The sequence below is a fragment of the Neofelis nebulosa genome, chromosome 8, assembly GCF_028018385.1.
Source record: "Neofelis nebulosa isolate mNeoNeb1 chromosome 8, mNeoNeb1.pri, whole genome shotgun sequence".
Lineage (NCBI taxonomy): Eukaryota > Metazoa > Chordata > Mammalia > Carnivora > Felidae > Neofelis > Neofelis nebulosa.
The window spans coordinates 129271731-129285924 of NC_080789.1; the positions used below are offsets into that span (position 1 = coordinate 129271731).

At 42.1% G+C, this 14194-nt stretch overlaps 2 protein-coding genes across 4 annotated transcripts in view; both read right to left on the reverse strand.

The window, feature by feature from the left end:
• The window catches only part of HSPA14 (heat shock protein family A (Hsp70) member 14), a 42658-nt gene extending 28470 nt beyond the window's left edge, over positions 1–14188 (reverse strand). For both annotated transcript variants that reach the window (XM_058681848.1, XM_058681847.1), the window contains exons 1-8: positions 14016–14188; positions 12684–12764; positions 12528–12610; positions 4102–4150; positions 3862–3967; positions 2740–2830; positions 1886–1990; positions 508–669 (exon numbers count right to left, since the gene is read on the reverse strand). In XM_058681848.1, the coding sequence (XP_058537831.1) occupies positions 508–669; positions 1886–1990; positions 2740–2830; positions 3862–3967; positions 4102–4150; positions 12528–12610; positions 12684–12764; positions 14016–14072 (734 nt within the window). In that variant the 5' untranslated portion in view covers positions 14073–14188. The remainder of the gene's footprint in view (positions 1–507; positions 670–1885; positions 1991–2739; positions 2831–3861; positions 3968–4101; positions 4151–12527; positions 12611–12683; positions 12765–14015) is intronic.
• On the reverse strand, positions 8619–12616 carry MSANTD7 (Myb/SANT DNA binding domain containing 7). Of its 2 annotated transcripts, XM_058681856.1 has the most exons (3): positions 12528–12610; positions 9776–10504; positions 8619–9262 (listed from the first exon to the last, which is right to left on the reverse strand). In XM_058681856.1, exons 2-3 carry the CDS (start codon positions 10335–10337, stop codon positions 8739–8741), a joined length of 1086 nt encoding a protein of 361 aa, XP_058537839.1. In that variant the 5' UTR covers positions 10338–10504; positions 12528–12610; the 3' UTR covers positions 8619–8738. The 2 variants fall into 2 exon arrangements, with proteins under 2 accessions (XP_058537839.1, XP_058537840.1); XM_058681857.1 differs by lacking the exon at positions 9776–10504 and having other exon boundaries at positions 12528–12616.
• Positions 14189–14194: the final 6 nt, after the last annotated feature.

The window sequence follows — 14194 nt, forward strand, 5'->3', positions numbered from 1 at the left end:
TTTGACTCTTGATTTTGAATGGAATAATCACATCTAGTAACAAAACCAAAATGCTGCTTGTGATAGCAGGTTAGTAATTAAATAAACACTCCATAAGACACTAATTCACTGGGATGTGACTGTAACATAAGGTAACCTTCATCAGATCTAAACTTTTAAAAATTTTTCAGAAGGTATTGAGCCCTCAAGTGCTTATACAGTCCTTTATCTAGACATAATAGCAGCACCCGAGGTATTAAGAAATTTAACTGAGACCCACGTTCATGAAGTTCAACATCTGGCAGGCCCTCACACTAAATGAGAAATCCGAGCCCACTGCACTGGACAACTTGCCCTCTGCTTCCCTGCAAATGCCTGGAGAGGACATTGTAACTCTAGACACAAAAATATCCAAAGCACTGAAAAAAACTCCCACATCCTCCTTTGAAGCAAGGCAATTTAAAACAGTACAAAAACCCAGAAGAGAAACTTCAATTAAAATATATCATGAAGTCCATTAATATTTACCTCTGAAACTCTGAAGCCAGATACTGCGCTAAGGTTTCTGTGAAATGTGTACCTCCTATGTTATCATCAGTGTTTGTTGAAAGAACACGATATATTCCACTGTTCACTTCCATGACACTGACAGATAAGGATGTTCCTCCAAGTTTAAACACCAAAATATTACTTAAAAGAAAGAAAACATAAGTAAGTTATGAGAGAATCACAAAACTTTTAAAGGCAGGTTGGACATCGGAAGTCACTTAGTTTAATCCCTTTATGTCACAAATAGTTGATTAGTGCTGAATTAAGCCTGGAACCCCTATATTCTGAATCAAAACCAAAGTCTGTTTTTATTTAGTTGTATATGTAAACTGGATTCTTTTGAGTAACTGGAGTTCAAAACACTAACTTTTCTTTTCGTGGTTATAATGAATCATAACAGAATTAAATACAGAAACTTTATGTGCTAATATTATCCAAGTTACCACTACAATGACACATTCTATAAAAATCAAACATGCAAAACTAGAAGCTCATTTCTGATATTCTACATAAACTAATTTCCTACTGATTTATACATACTAACTTCTTTAACTGTGAAATAGTAGTAAGGTCAAACAACTAGGGAAAATAAACACATCAGAATTAATCTCCCTAAAGGTGTCAAATTAATCTCCCTAAAGGTGTCTGTGTCAGATGTATTAGAAGTTTCAACAACTAAATTAGGAGCATGTCTTACTATTTCATTATCAAAAAACGCCTTAAATCCCATGCTGGATTCCCCCCATCTCCTGCCAAGAAAAATGTATATAAAAGACTTACTGTTTCTAAACCTGTTTAATAATTGGAATTGGTAGAAAAATGAACAGTGCCTTGGCTTGAGTTGGAATTTGGCTGGGCTTATACATTTCAAATCCTCCTCCAATAAAGACAAATAATATGAGAGGGGCGCCTGGGTGGCTCAGTCGGCTGAGCGTCTGACTTTGGCTCAACCATGATCTCATGGTTCGTGGGTTCGAGCCCCGCATCGGGCTCTGTGCTGACAGCTCAGAGCCTGGAGCCTGTTTCAGATTCTGTGTCTCCCTTTCTCTCTGCCCCTCCCCCACTTGCGCTATGTTTCCCTCTGTCTCAGAAATAAACAAACATTAAAAAAAAAAAAAAAAGACAAATAACATGAGTAATAAGAGGACAGCAAAGTTCAATCTTCCCTCCTGTTATGCCCTTTCTCTGCTCTCCTAGGAAGTCTTTCTCATCTATTTGAAAAACGCCAGGTGAGAGTTTCAATGTCATTTCATCCACAAAGGCTTGGAACCCACTGCTTTATATAATGATCCCCATTGCTATCATCTAAAAATGTTTTCTGCACTGAAAAACTTAAAGCTGCAAATATGGTATTTACCTTTTTCCAGTGGGGCAGTCTTGTCCAATTCCATAAGCCAGAAGAGCTGCAGATGGTTCATGGATTAACCGCAAAACATTAAACCCAGCAGCTCTGGCTGCTTCCCTGTGGACAATTTGCTTTCAATGAATTTAATATCACAACACGTTCAAGTATTTTCTTGACAAAAAAAAAAATAACGTGCTTATAACGAATAAAGAAAAGTCTCAAAAATGTCCATGCTTATAAATGTTAGAAAGAGATTAAGACAAATTTATAATACATTTTGGAATTTTCCAGTTTCTTTAATTTAGCGTCAGTTTTTAACATCCCACAAGTTCAAGTAAATAAAGCAATTATCTGTCCCACAAGCAACTCAGATGATTGCCAAAGTGCCAGATGAAACTCTATCCTCAAAACAAAGGTATACATGCTCATCAATTACATTTTCATAATGACCTATAAAAAATAAACGCAACTTTTTGTTTAGATGTGAAGATCTAATAAGGTGAAGAAATAATTGCAAATATGTCTAAAACTGTATATATTTTTATATAATTCCAGCATAAACCTTGATTATATGAAAGTAAGGTAAAGCAACTTATAAACATGAACTTAACCCGGTAATTAAAAATATTTCCAATCAAAACAGCTTAATAAGGTACATCTAACTTTATGTTCTCTTGGCATTACAGATAGGAAATATTAATGATCGTTACTATACTTTTTACCATACTAATTACATACGTAAATATATACATCTGTTTACAAATACAATGTTATTGCCTAAGGTACTTTCAATTACAGTTTTACCTTTTACTACATTGTGATATTATAAAATCTGTATTTCCTCTAAGCAAACAAGATAAACTTACCCAAGAGCATTTTTTTGCTTTTCTCCAAAATCAAATGGAACAGTAATAACTACATCATTTGCATCTGAGCCCAATACAGAATGTGCTGTTTCTGTATTAAAAAATAAATAAATAAAAATAAATTCTAATGACACAAGAAAAATGTCATGATACTTTGTGGTTTATCAATTTGTACCATGATCTTCTCACTGTAAAGATTTTCCAATTCACTTATTTGGCCACCCCATTCATGTTCTTCTCTGGCTCTCTTAAATTTGTTAAGTTTACTTACTAATTTTGGGAGCGATAGAGACAGCATGAGTGGGAGAGGGGCAGAGAGAAAGGAAGAGAGAAAGAGTCCCAAGGAGGTTGCACACTGCCAGCCGAGAGCCCGATGGAGGGCTTGAACTCACGAAAACTGTGAGATCATGACCTGAGCCCAAACCAAGAGTCTGATGCTTAACTGACTGAGCTGCCCAGGCGCCCCTCTTCCCTGGCTCCCTTAAATCGTGCAGAACATTTTGTGGATTTGGAAATCTGTGGACACGGAACCAGGTACTTTCCAAAACGCCTGGCTCTTAGGCTTCAAAGTTTCAACCATCTCCCAAATTAGACTGCTTCCATTAACAGTGAGTCTTTCATGTGTCCGTGTGAAGACTGACATCATGTTAGTTCAACACACTAGAAGAATGCCTTCCATCCCACAAATTCGTAACAATTCCAGAGCTGAAGTGAGCTTTTTCACCTGCTCCCGAATTTCCCAAATTGTTCCACAGCACTGCCACTCAGTTTTGAGCCTTCCTGGGAAGTGTTAATGAGCCAGACCTACTTAATCTACCTAAAGAACTGTTCAAAGAGCACTGTCAATCTTGAGCAGAGAAAGAAACTCTTCACACTTATTTGGCCACTTCAATTTAAGAAGCTGTGAAAATGTGAGCCTGGCCCAACCCATTTACATTACTTCTAAGGAAACCAAAGTCAGGGAAGGTTAGTCAAATAACCAAGGTCACGTGGACAGTTAGTGACACCGTCAGGTCTAGTGTCAGGTCTCCTTAATCTGCTCAATCACCCTGCTTCTCTCCAGATCAAGAAACACCTCTAACTTTTAAGGTCAACTTTTAAAAGGTCTCTTTTGCTCAATACCTTTCATTTTACTAAATATCAGTCTGGCAACATCTTCTGGGTTAACAAACTTTGTTTCTTCTCCAGTATCTATTTCGTATCGTAACTTTCCATTCTTTTCAATGACCTATAAAGGAAATTGTAGGTGTGTTACATAAGGAATGATTTTAATAAAGATAGAAAGTTTCAAAATAATACAATTGGTTATGACCTTGGCAACGACTTTGTGTAACGGAGGGGTAATAATAGAACCATACTCACTAAACATTTACTTTCCGTGATGTATTTCTGAGCCTGCGGATCACCAGAGCTGTCCGTAAAGATAAAGATAATTATTAAAATCAGTATTGTTGATGAGTAATATTTAAAGAAGACTATATTTTTAATATCACTAAACAAATATAAAAATATAAACAAAATCATGAAGTTGCTTAATATTAACAAATCAGGATATATTATAAGTGATAGGATTAAATGGACACAATTATTTAGTGGTTATAGTAATCCTATTAAAGTGTTAACCTGCGTGCACACGCGCACACACACACACACACACACACACACACGTGTTAACCTTCATGTTTGGAAGTAAATAGCTCTTATTTGTTCTGATCTTGCTATTAACAGATGCTATACATCTGAGGGTAATTTTTCAGAATATCAATGATTTTATGTCATATATACTCCCATCTGTGATGGTGAAGACTGATCACTGACAATCACTGAGATAAAAAGGATGAAAAGAAAGATGTCAAAGTAAGGGCAGACCAGAATACCTAACACCATCTTTGTTCCTTGGCTCGTGAACATGAATCAACACCCAAAGCAAAAAACAAAAAACAAAAAAACAAAAAACTGAGCTAAAGTATGAATGTTCTATGTGGAAAGGTGCAGCGTACTGCAAGTAGACAGATCTATAACGTCCTACACAAAGTAGGGATTAGATAAATGTGTACGGCAACGAAAAATTAAAACAATGGATATGATGTTGCTCAAAATACCAATTTGTGCAGACTAAAAAATGTTTTCACGTTTATTACCTCACTTGCTCTTCACGACACCTCAGTGGGGTTAATTTGGCAAGTATTATTTGGGAGGTAATAGTTCATAGAGAGTCAATGCCTTATAAGTTAATAAGGAACAGTTGGTACTTGATTCCAGGCTTCTCTATCAGGCTGGTGTTGTTTACATCTAACCGGCTGCCTCCCAGTAACAAGGTAAATGACTAAAGTACCTCTGCCCTTTTGGGCAGTGACAGGAGTCCTTCCTTGATTCTTGCTATAATTTCATCTAGAAATTAAAGGAAACCCTTCCACTTTAACCCTTCTTCCAAGGGGTTGCAGCTATTCCATTCAGAGACCAGTCTTAAAAAAGAGGAGTTGAAAATTAATAGCGACTAACTGCTGAAGTTATTGGGCATCGAAAGACCCTAACCTGCGTAAATAAGAGGAAGACAGAAGGGTTTAAGTGACTAATTCAGCTTAGAACTGTCTAGAACACTTGCAGATTCCTCACACTTCTTCTCTATCATCTAAAAACTGCTAGGAGAGGAAACAGGTTAAGTAGGTAGCTTGCCCAAAGTCCCATGGTTAATTCATGGCAGAACTGACTGGAATCCAGATCTTTAATACAAAGTTTAGTATTCTTTTCACTAAGCCCTCTTTTCCTCCCTTTCTCTAAATCCGGTATTTCGACTGGATCCTGGATAACTATTTTAAGAGCACGCCAAAAAAAAGATGAAGTGTGCCCATACTTATTTATTTGCACCAATACCATTTCAGCATGACACTTACCAGTTGTTCTCTTTAGAACAAGCGTTGTGGTCAACCAGGACAATTTATCCTGTTATCTATCCATCCTGTAAGCTACCCAAGTCAAGATAGTTCGTTGCCAAAAAGCCTGTATTATGGAATTTATAGACATTTTAGAAACGGAAAATTATTTCTCAACTCCCCTGCGAAGAGGGCCCCTCTCACGTGAGGACAGAAAGCACACGAAGCTCTCAGGGTCGAATGGAGGCGAGACCCCGGAGATTAGCTAGTGGAGAAGCAGAAAGCAGGGAGTGGAGGTGACGACAAATGGTCGTGGATATCGCCAGAAAGTAGCCGACTGACCACAAGTACATACAAGTAAAAACTTTATTTGTCCACACCAGGATTAAGTCACTTAACAGAAACACAAAGCGTGGTGGGAGGCTGGCATACACAGCACCTCATTTACGTCACGGTCTTCAGGAGGCAGAGTGTTAACCCCACCGTCGTACCACAACCTTCACAAGCACGGCCACTTTCTCTTCCTCGTCCTTCCTTCAGCGTCTCTTGCACCATCAGCAGACTGTCAGAGCTGGCACACAGCAGCACTAATGTGCTCCGGGGCGGTCTTCCCCATCACCGTCACAAGACGGTGCCTTCCGCATCTGAAAGCTTTTTACATTCATCTGCTCATCTGGCCCTCACCACACTCCCGCGAGGTAGGTAGGAGGGTTGTTTGTCTCTCCCTCTGTGGGTGAGGAATGGGAGTCACAGAGCGGTAAGGTGACCTGCCTAAGGGTGGGCAGGCGCGAACGGCGGGGCCCAGAGCCTAGGCAGGGTTTCTGAGCTTGTTCTCTTTCAACGAGGATGGCCTCCTCTTAACAGTATTTTCTTTTTCTGTTTATTTCATTAAGAACTTTCCTTTTCTTCTCACATTAAAGTTATTTCACGCAAAAGATTTTCACAGTACTACCTCCTAAGTTTAGCTCCACTCCTCTTCTGTAGCACTTATCTCAAATAAAGCCCTGCCTACACACTTTGCTACCATTAATAGGTTAATAGAGTACGGGCCTAACTCTCCTTTGAGTACTTCCCTGTTTTTCCAGAAAGTCTACGTACTTGTATTAGTGTTACCCAGTTAAAACAGACACATACAAAGGCCTAAAACAATTGAGAAAATGCACACACATATATATCCGTTTCACTGCCTTAATATAGGCTTCTTTAAAGCAAGGAACCTACGTCTGGTGTGGTGCTTATGTAAGTGGAGTATATTGATAAATATTAATACCGTAGAATGCTCTCTTAAAATACAACTGTTACCAGTATTTCAAACATACAATATGCTACTGTGACTGAAAATATTACAATTAAGTTTACTTTGCCTTTTTCTTGTTATGTCACTTACAGAATTGTTTTAGAACTAGAAGGTACTAGAAAAGTCATCTAGTACAAATCATTTTAAAGAAATTGAGGCACCAAAAGGGCAAGTCACCTGCCCGAGGTCACACACCGTGACAGAGTTAGAACCCAGTGCTCCAGCACATCAGCTGCCTTCTACACGCATCACCCGTTCGTCAGTGCAGCTTGCCTGCCTCCGACTCACGCTCTGGCTATATTCGTGTTGTTTTGACTCTTTCTCCACCCACCTGCATTTCCAGCACATAGGTAAGCACCCAAGCCTACAAAATATAAAACAAAACCTCTTCAAATATGCCTGCACTTGTTTTTTTCAGCCTGTAGACTGGAGGAAAGCCTTTTAAATTCCAAGGCTCTTATTTGTATTTCCTGAAAGTACTAAGCAAACCACTTAAAAGCTTTGAAGTTTGTTGGTTTCATGACAGCCAATAATGGCATTCTTTCTAAGGTAAATTGGAAGTATGGCTCAACATCTTCGTATCTCCTAAAGGAAGCGTGGATGTTTTGGGGGAAAGGAGGACGTATTTACTGAGGGCTTTGTGCTTAAAAGGAGTCATCTACTGCAGGCGGTCTTTATCCACACCATCCTCAGTTGTTCCCGCTGTCCTCTTCCACCACAGGCCATTAACACGGTGAACTTTTGTCTACACTGTATGAGAAAAAGTGACTTTGCAAAGTTCCCCAGAAGCAAAGTCTTCTAGGGCTTGCCTCTGTAACATACTAGACAGAAAAAAGGCTAAAGGGAAGGAATGAAATTAGCTGAAAGCACTTGGAAAACAGATTCCAAACTGTTTCCACATGTTGTTCCAAGTGACACCCTAAACCTAAAGACATGTAATTATGTATATTAGGGACCCAAATAATATGGAATGCAAAGAATTTACTTACATTTAATATTTTATAAAACAGCCAATACCTCATCATATCGAAGACCATATGAATCGTAACACACAACTGTAGCTCCCTGTCAGTTCTGAATTATATCCTTAGAGTGGTAAGACACTAAAAACCAGTGAAAGGGAAGGAAAGCTGGTTTGACCATTGAGTGCTTACTAGTATGTCATAGACACAGCAGTGAAAATATAAGAGATAAAGGTATAAACACATGGATCTATATCAGTCTAATGAGCCAGAGAGGGATTAAAAAAATGAAAACCTTAAACTTCTAAGAAGCAGTCAAGTTAAACTGGTAAAGATTCAAGCAATGAGGTCACGCCAGACACCATAATTCTTTGTCAACTAACGTGCCTCACCCTAGCCTTACTTCGGCCAAGGTCATATGCATTAATAACTTACATGTATATAGTGTGTAGTGCTTTTAAACTTTTAAACCCTTTCACATCTACTAGCCATTGGGTCCTCACAACAACCCTGTGAGGTAGGCAGGTCAGGAGTTATTACCGGGCCCCCATACAGATGAGGAAACTGGTGTCGAGGTAAACTAAACTGCCCCACGCTAGTAGCGAGGCCGCGGCTAACCCTCTCTCTGGTCTTGACTCCATCTGTTCTGTCAGACCACTCCTCGCATACCCGAGAGGTCTTCCAATTCGTGAAGAAGCTTGGAAAAGCAACTAGCTCATACGTTCCCGCTACTCTGCATATTAATGGTTCATCCGTTTTTGCTTTCCTTTATTCCTAAGGACGTGTAAAAGGAGCCAGGGTACCAAAAGGCAGGTGTTGGAACTGGGCTTCTACCAGTTTAGGAAACAGCCTCTTTGTAATCAATTCTTAACTTTTGGTATTCGAAATTAACCTCTGAAGCAATTTTTCGAGCCCTAGCTGAAAAGCACCGGTGGCCTCTTCCACCGCCGTGGCCAAGCGTCTGACTGCGATCACGGCATCCCTGCGGAGCTCGTTGGCAGTGTCTTGCTGAGCACTGGCCTCCTCACCAATAGCAATCAGCCTGTCCAATTTTTCTTCCTCACGCTTTGAAAGTTCTCGTGCCAACCTCCTGTTTTCTGCCAACTCGGCCGCAATAGTCCTGGCCACTGACCGCCTTCTTCGCCTCGCCCACCGTGGAGGGGGCTCACCGGTCAAAGGCCTATCCCCACCAGAAACAAAAGGAACTGTGGAGGAGGAGACCGGAGGCCGCGGTGCGGAGGCCACCCCAGGAGTGTTTCGGCTGGTGCTGGCACACGGACTGGGCTCACCGGACACACCCAGGCGGGTCATGGGGCTGCTCTGACAGGGAGCAACCGCACCTCTGAAAAGGTGGTGGGAGCTGCTGTAGCTGGGGGTCCCTTGCGAGCACCCTGAAAAACAAAGCAACAACGTTGCAAAGAGGACATTCCTGCTAGGGGAATGCTTGGAGCCAGCAGCGGAGTTGAGAAGACAGTTACAAAACTAAGGCTGGAAAGGCCTCTTTCCACCAGGGACTGGGAAGATCTCAATTCCTTAATCTGGACTCTTTGGCCAATTGCAGTCTTACCTCTAAAACCTCCCTGTTGCCTTCCTGAACCCTTTTCCACATAGCCAGCCAGCCCCATCTCTAGTCACGAATTCCTACACACCCACTATAAATAATGGCAAAACTAGTCTGGTTCTAAAGAATACTTCGTCCACATTTAAAAAGTTCTAATACCTTAGATACTTAAGGTCATTGCTTTTAAAAACCTGGAGCCCTTTATCTGACCACGAGGCTTAAAAAATAAGAGGGCATGGGGCAGAAATGGAGACAATGTTGAAGAGAACACCGTCCAAACATATCCTGCTGTTTAGAACCAAGTGACTCTGGCACCCCGATCCTTCACATGCTTGGGAGTTACCTGCACCCGAGGATTCATCCCAGGAGTCCTCAAGGTCACTGGTTTCTCGCATCTGGTCACTGATTCTCAGTTGACAATCCTCATCTGATTCCTTAACTGTTTTCAAGATAGGCTGATGATCTGCTGCCTGAGTCCTTTTTGCTCTGAGAATGCTGGGTCCCTCTTCCCCTGGGGTGTCAGAGGCCACTAAGTTCTGATCACAGTGCTTGGCCCAAGCAGTGTCCTCCATTAAGTTGTCTGGGTCAGTCACTATCTGATTTCGGAGAAGCTGATCCAATGTATCATAAAACGGACAGTGCGGCGGATCCCCCACACTCGTGGCATGGGCAACGTACGCCTTTAAATATAACGCCTTCAGAACTTTAAACTTGGAGCGGCACTGACGTTCGGTGCGGCGGAAGCCTTCCTGCTGCATTCGCTTAGACACAGCCTGATAGACATCTGCATTATGATGCACAGTCTGGAGGCGCTGAATATACTCTGCCTCGCCTAGTATGGAGAGAAGCGTTCGTGTCTCCTGTCTGGACCACCGGATGCCCGCACTGCTATTGGAACTGGCCATAGTGGACTGGGAAGGAAGATTAGCTGTGGGAAGCTCCTGGGCAGCAAGGTGCAAATCTGAAGGTGTGGGGAAGCTCTGTGTGCTCTCAGTGTATTTCCAGGAGCCAGCCGATTCTTCCCTCTCAGGGCTAATTGTTGAGAAGCCAGGTCCAAGGACCGCATTTCTGGCTGGAAGGCCACAGGGGAATGAGAGTTACAGAGAGGGTCGTGAGGATAATCGTGGCAGCAAGTTAAGTGGTGCTCCCTGTAAGTACGGTGCAAACAGGCAGGATGCCAAGACTAAGAAAGCCCAACTTTGGGAGTTTGCCCAGGACAGGTACCGGACCAGGGGCTTCAAGGGGTCTTATTGGCTTGATAAAAGGGGACTGGCTCCTCCACAAAAGACAGAGTGCTTCTGAGGCCAAGACCTGGTACAAGTGCATATCTGTAAAAATCACCTTGTGTTCTAAGTAGACTGAGGGCAGAACATGTGGACCAGGACGCAGCTCACTCCAGAGAAGTGCGCGCAGGATCATGGTGTAACAGCAGGTCTGAAGAGCGCTCATCCTTTACTAGCCCTGGGGCTATATAATACCCATCTGACTGTCACCACTGCACTCTGTTAAAAGGTTAACTTTGGGGGCGAGAAAAGTACACTGAAGTTGTTCCTGGCAATACAAAGATGTTGCATGATATGGCAGAAGACAACCATACCATTACTCTGATCATCTGCCCTAAAAAAGGGCTACCAGGACAAAGATCTACTGAAATGTTCTGTATCTGGATCGTATCAATGTCAGTATCCTGGTTGTGCCACTGTACTATAGTTTTCCAAGATGTTACCATCGAGAGAAAGTGGTAAATCCAGTAATATATTGGATTTCTCTGTTATTACTTCCTACAACAGTACGTAAATCTACAATGATCTCAAAATAAGAAGTTTAATAAAAAAAAAAAAAAAGCCCTATTTTGGCTGCGTATAGCGAATCTAGCTTCAAGGCCCATGTACGGCTCCCTGCCTTTTTAGAGGTTTTTTTTTTAACTTGCAAATTTTCGACACCAGCTAATTTATTTTCAATATGCTCAATACTAAGTTTTATCAACACATAAATGGATATGGGAATATATTTATCATCACAAAAATTTTAATTCTCTCTAAAATATTATCATTTTTGACTTCGTGCATAAATACCCTAAGGGGGAAAAATAATTATCAAGTTCAGCTTAAATATGTGTAAGGGATAATAAAAAAAAAAATACCTGTACATATAAAAGAAATAAATATTAGATTTAATCCATAACCCTCGAATTCTAAGATCAACACAGGACATTTCTACTTAAACTCTCAGAAGTAGAAAGGACCTGAGGCTAAGTTAGAAGTCCTGAACCACAGTCCTATCTAGCTCTCCCCTCTAACTGAGTAATACTGTAACTTCTACGTGTCTTGATTTTCTCATCTACAAATGGGAAGAAATAAAACCTGCCCTTCCAATCTTTTAGGGATTTGATAGGATTAAATAATAGATGTGAAAGCACTTTGAAAATTTAAAAACACTGTATCAAGTATTACTACTCCAGTGAAAATGAAAACCTCTAATCATTATGTCAATCTATAATTCGAGGAGACAGAAGTCTGGAGAAGCAAGCCTCTTTAATCTTTTAATTAAAGTTACAACAGATGATTAACCTGATTCTTAAGATGTTAATTAAACTGTTTCTTTAATGATTAAATTCATAATGCAGCTGGAAAAGTTAGTTCCCAGAAAGTGTCACAAAAGGACCCGAGGAAGAAAATCAATAGCTTCTATATACATTATGACCAACTGTAATAGATTTTGCAAAATTCGACTTCAGTACAGAAAAATCTTCCAATTCCCACAAAATCTTTCAAATTCCTTCAGTGACATAAAAAGGTGAAAAGTCCAAATTACCACTTCTAAATGACACAAATTATCAGACTATGTGAATGGTGGCATTCATCAATAAGAACAGACCTGTCGGCAAGAAACAAATATCTGAGTGAGTCCCATCCTTGGTAAGATTCAACACTAATTATCAAAAGAAAGAGCCTACTTGGGATAATCTCTGAAATGACTCAATCATAAAAAGCAACAGAAAACCAAACCGGTGTTTCCAGTTTCATTGCACATTATGTTCAGAATGTATAAACACATTTTCTTCCCATATGTAAGATTATTATTTTATTCCGTACCTTCTGCCAAGGATCTGCTTTACTTTCATTACTGTATTTGAAATATTTCTTATTCTACTTTGTTTTGCTGCCAATCCAACAACCTGAAAAAGAGCAGTATATTACAATGCATGTAATTCTGCTTATTTCAAAATACAAAAATGAGGGAAATAGTACCTCTTCATTTTCTGTGTAAGCAACTACAGCTGGAGTAACTCTGTCACCTGCATCATTTGCAACCACATCAGCCCGGCCATCCTGGAAAAAAAAAAAACAGAACTCTATTAGGTCTTTTGAAAACAAAACACATATAGACATAAACAGATAGATAGTCCCATCAGACATATGTGGACCAGTGTTATCTTGCCACATGCGTAGATAGAAAAATCGTTACATCAATATTTTAAATTTGTAGATTCAATGGCCGTTATTAATTTCCTAGATTTTATACAAGGTCAATGTTCCACAAAGACCTGCCTCATTTTTTCTATCCAGTCGATATATGGATCAAACATAATCTTTCTATATACAATAACAAGCCTTATGACATCACCCTTTCTAGTTTTCGTTCTTCCCCGACAGGTACATCTTTCTTCCTTTTTCCACGTATGATGAAGTAGCACTAAATCTCTTTGGTTTTCCTTCCAAGTTACTTGACATTTACGTGCGAGACTAGTATTAGGGGAGTTGGTTATTATTGTTCCTCTCGCCTCCCCACTGATGCCAAGAAGCTACAACTCCTTGTTAAGCTCTCTCATTCAAGAAAGGTCAAGTAGAGCATGCCACCAACTCGATTCACACGCTTCCAGGGATTAGCAACTCCAGTTTCAGATCGCGACAACCCGGTCCTTTCGCGGCAAACATTCAGAAGCCGCCGGTGTCGGACGTTCAGGCCCACCTCCGGGCCTCCAGTGCCCTGGAGATCCTCGAGACCCCTCCCGGCCTCCGGCAGCCCTGAGGTCCCTGGGACGGCCCCTCTCCAGCTTCCCTGCAGCCCTGATGTCCCCGAGACCTCCCAGGCCTCAGCTGCCCAGACGTCCCCGGGACCGCCCCCTCCGGGTCTCCGGCGGCCCTGACGTCTCCAGGACCGCCCCTCTCCGCGCCTCCTGTGGTCCTGATGTCCCCGAGACCCTCCGGGCCACCGGCGGGCCTGACGCCCCGGGGACCAGCCGTCCTCGAGATCTCTCTGGGCCTCCAACGGCCCTTACGTCCCCAGGACCGCCCCCCACCAGGCCTTTTGCGGCCGGGACGTTTCCAGACCCCGCGCGCCCACGTCGTCACAACCATCCGCCAGGACGCAGTGGACTTTCCGGAGGAACTGCGGATGACGAGGCCGGTCCGCCCGGCGCTTCGCCTCCAAACTTGCCCCCAGTAATATCTCTCCACGCGACATTCCTAGGCCGGCGACACGCCGTTCACAAACCCCGCAGGAGATCAAAGGACTTGGCTCCGCACCGGGAGAACTGGGTGGCCGACATTAATCACAAACCAGCTCCCCCAGTCCCTCACCTTATAGACGGCCACACAGGCTGAAGTGCAGCCCAGGTGAACTCCGATGGCCGCCATGAGGCGGCAGAGACGGCGGCAGCAGTAACGAGGGGTCCCCCAGTGCCAACAGCTCCCGGCCTCCGAACAGCCCCATCAGGCACCGCGGAAATTTCACGTTCCCGCCCGCCCACTGCGTCCCG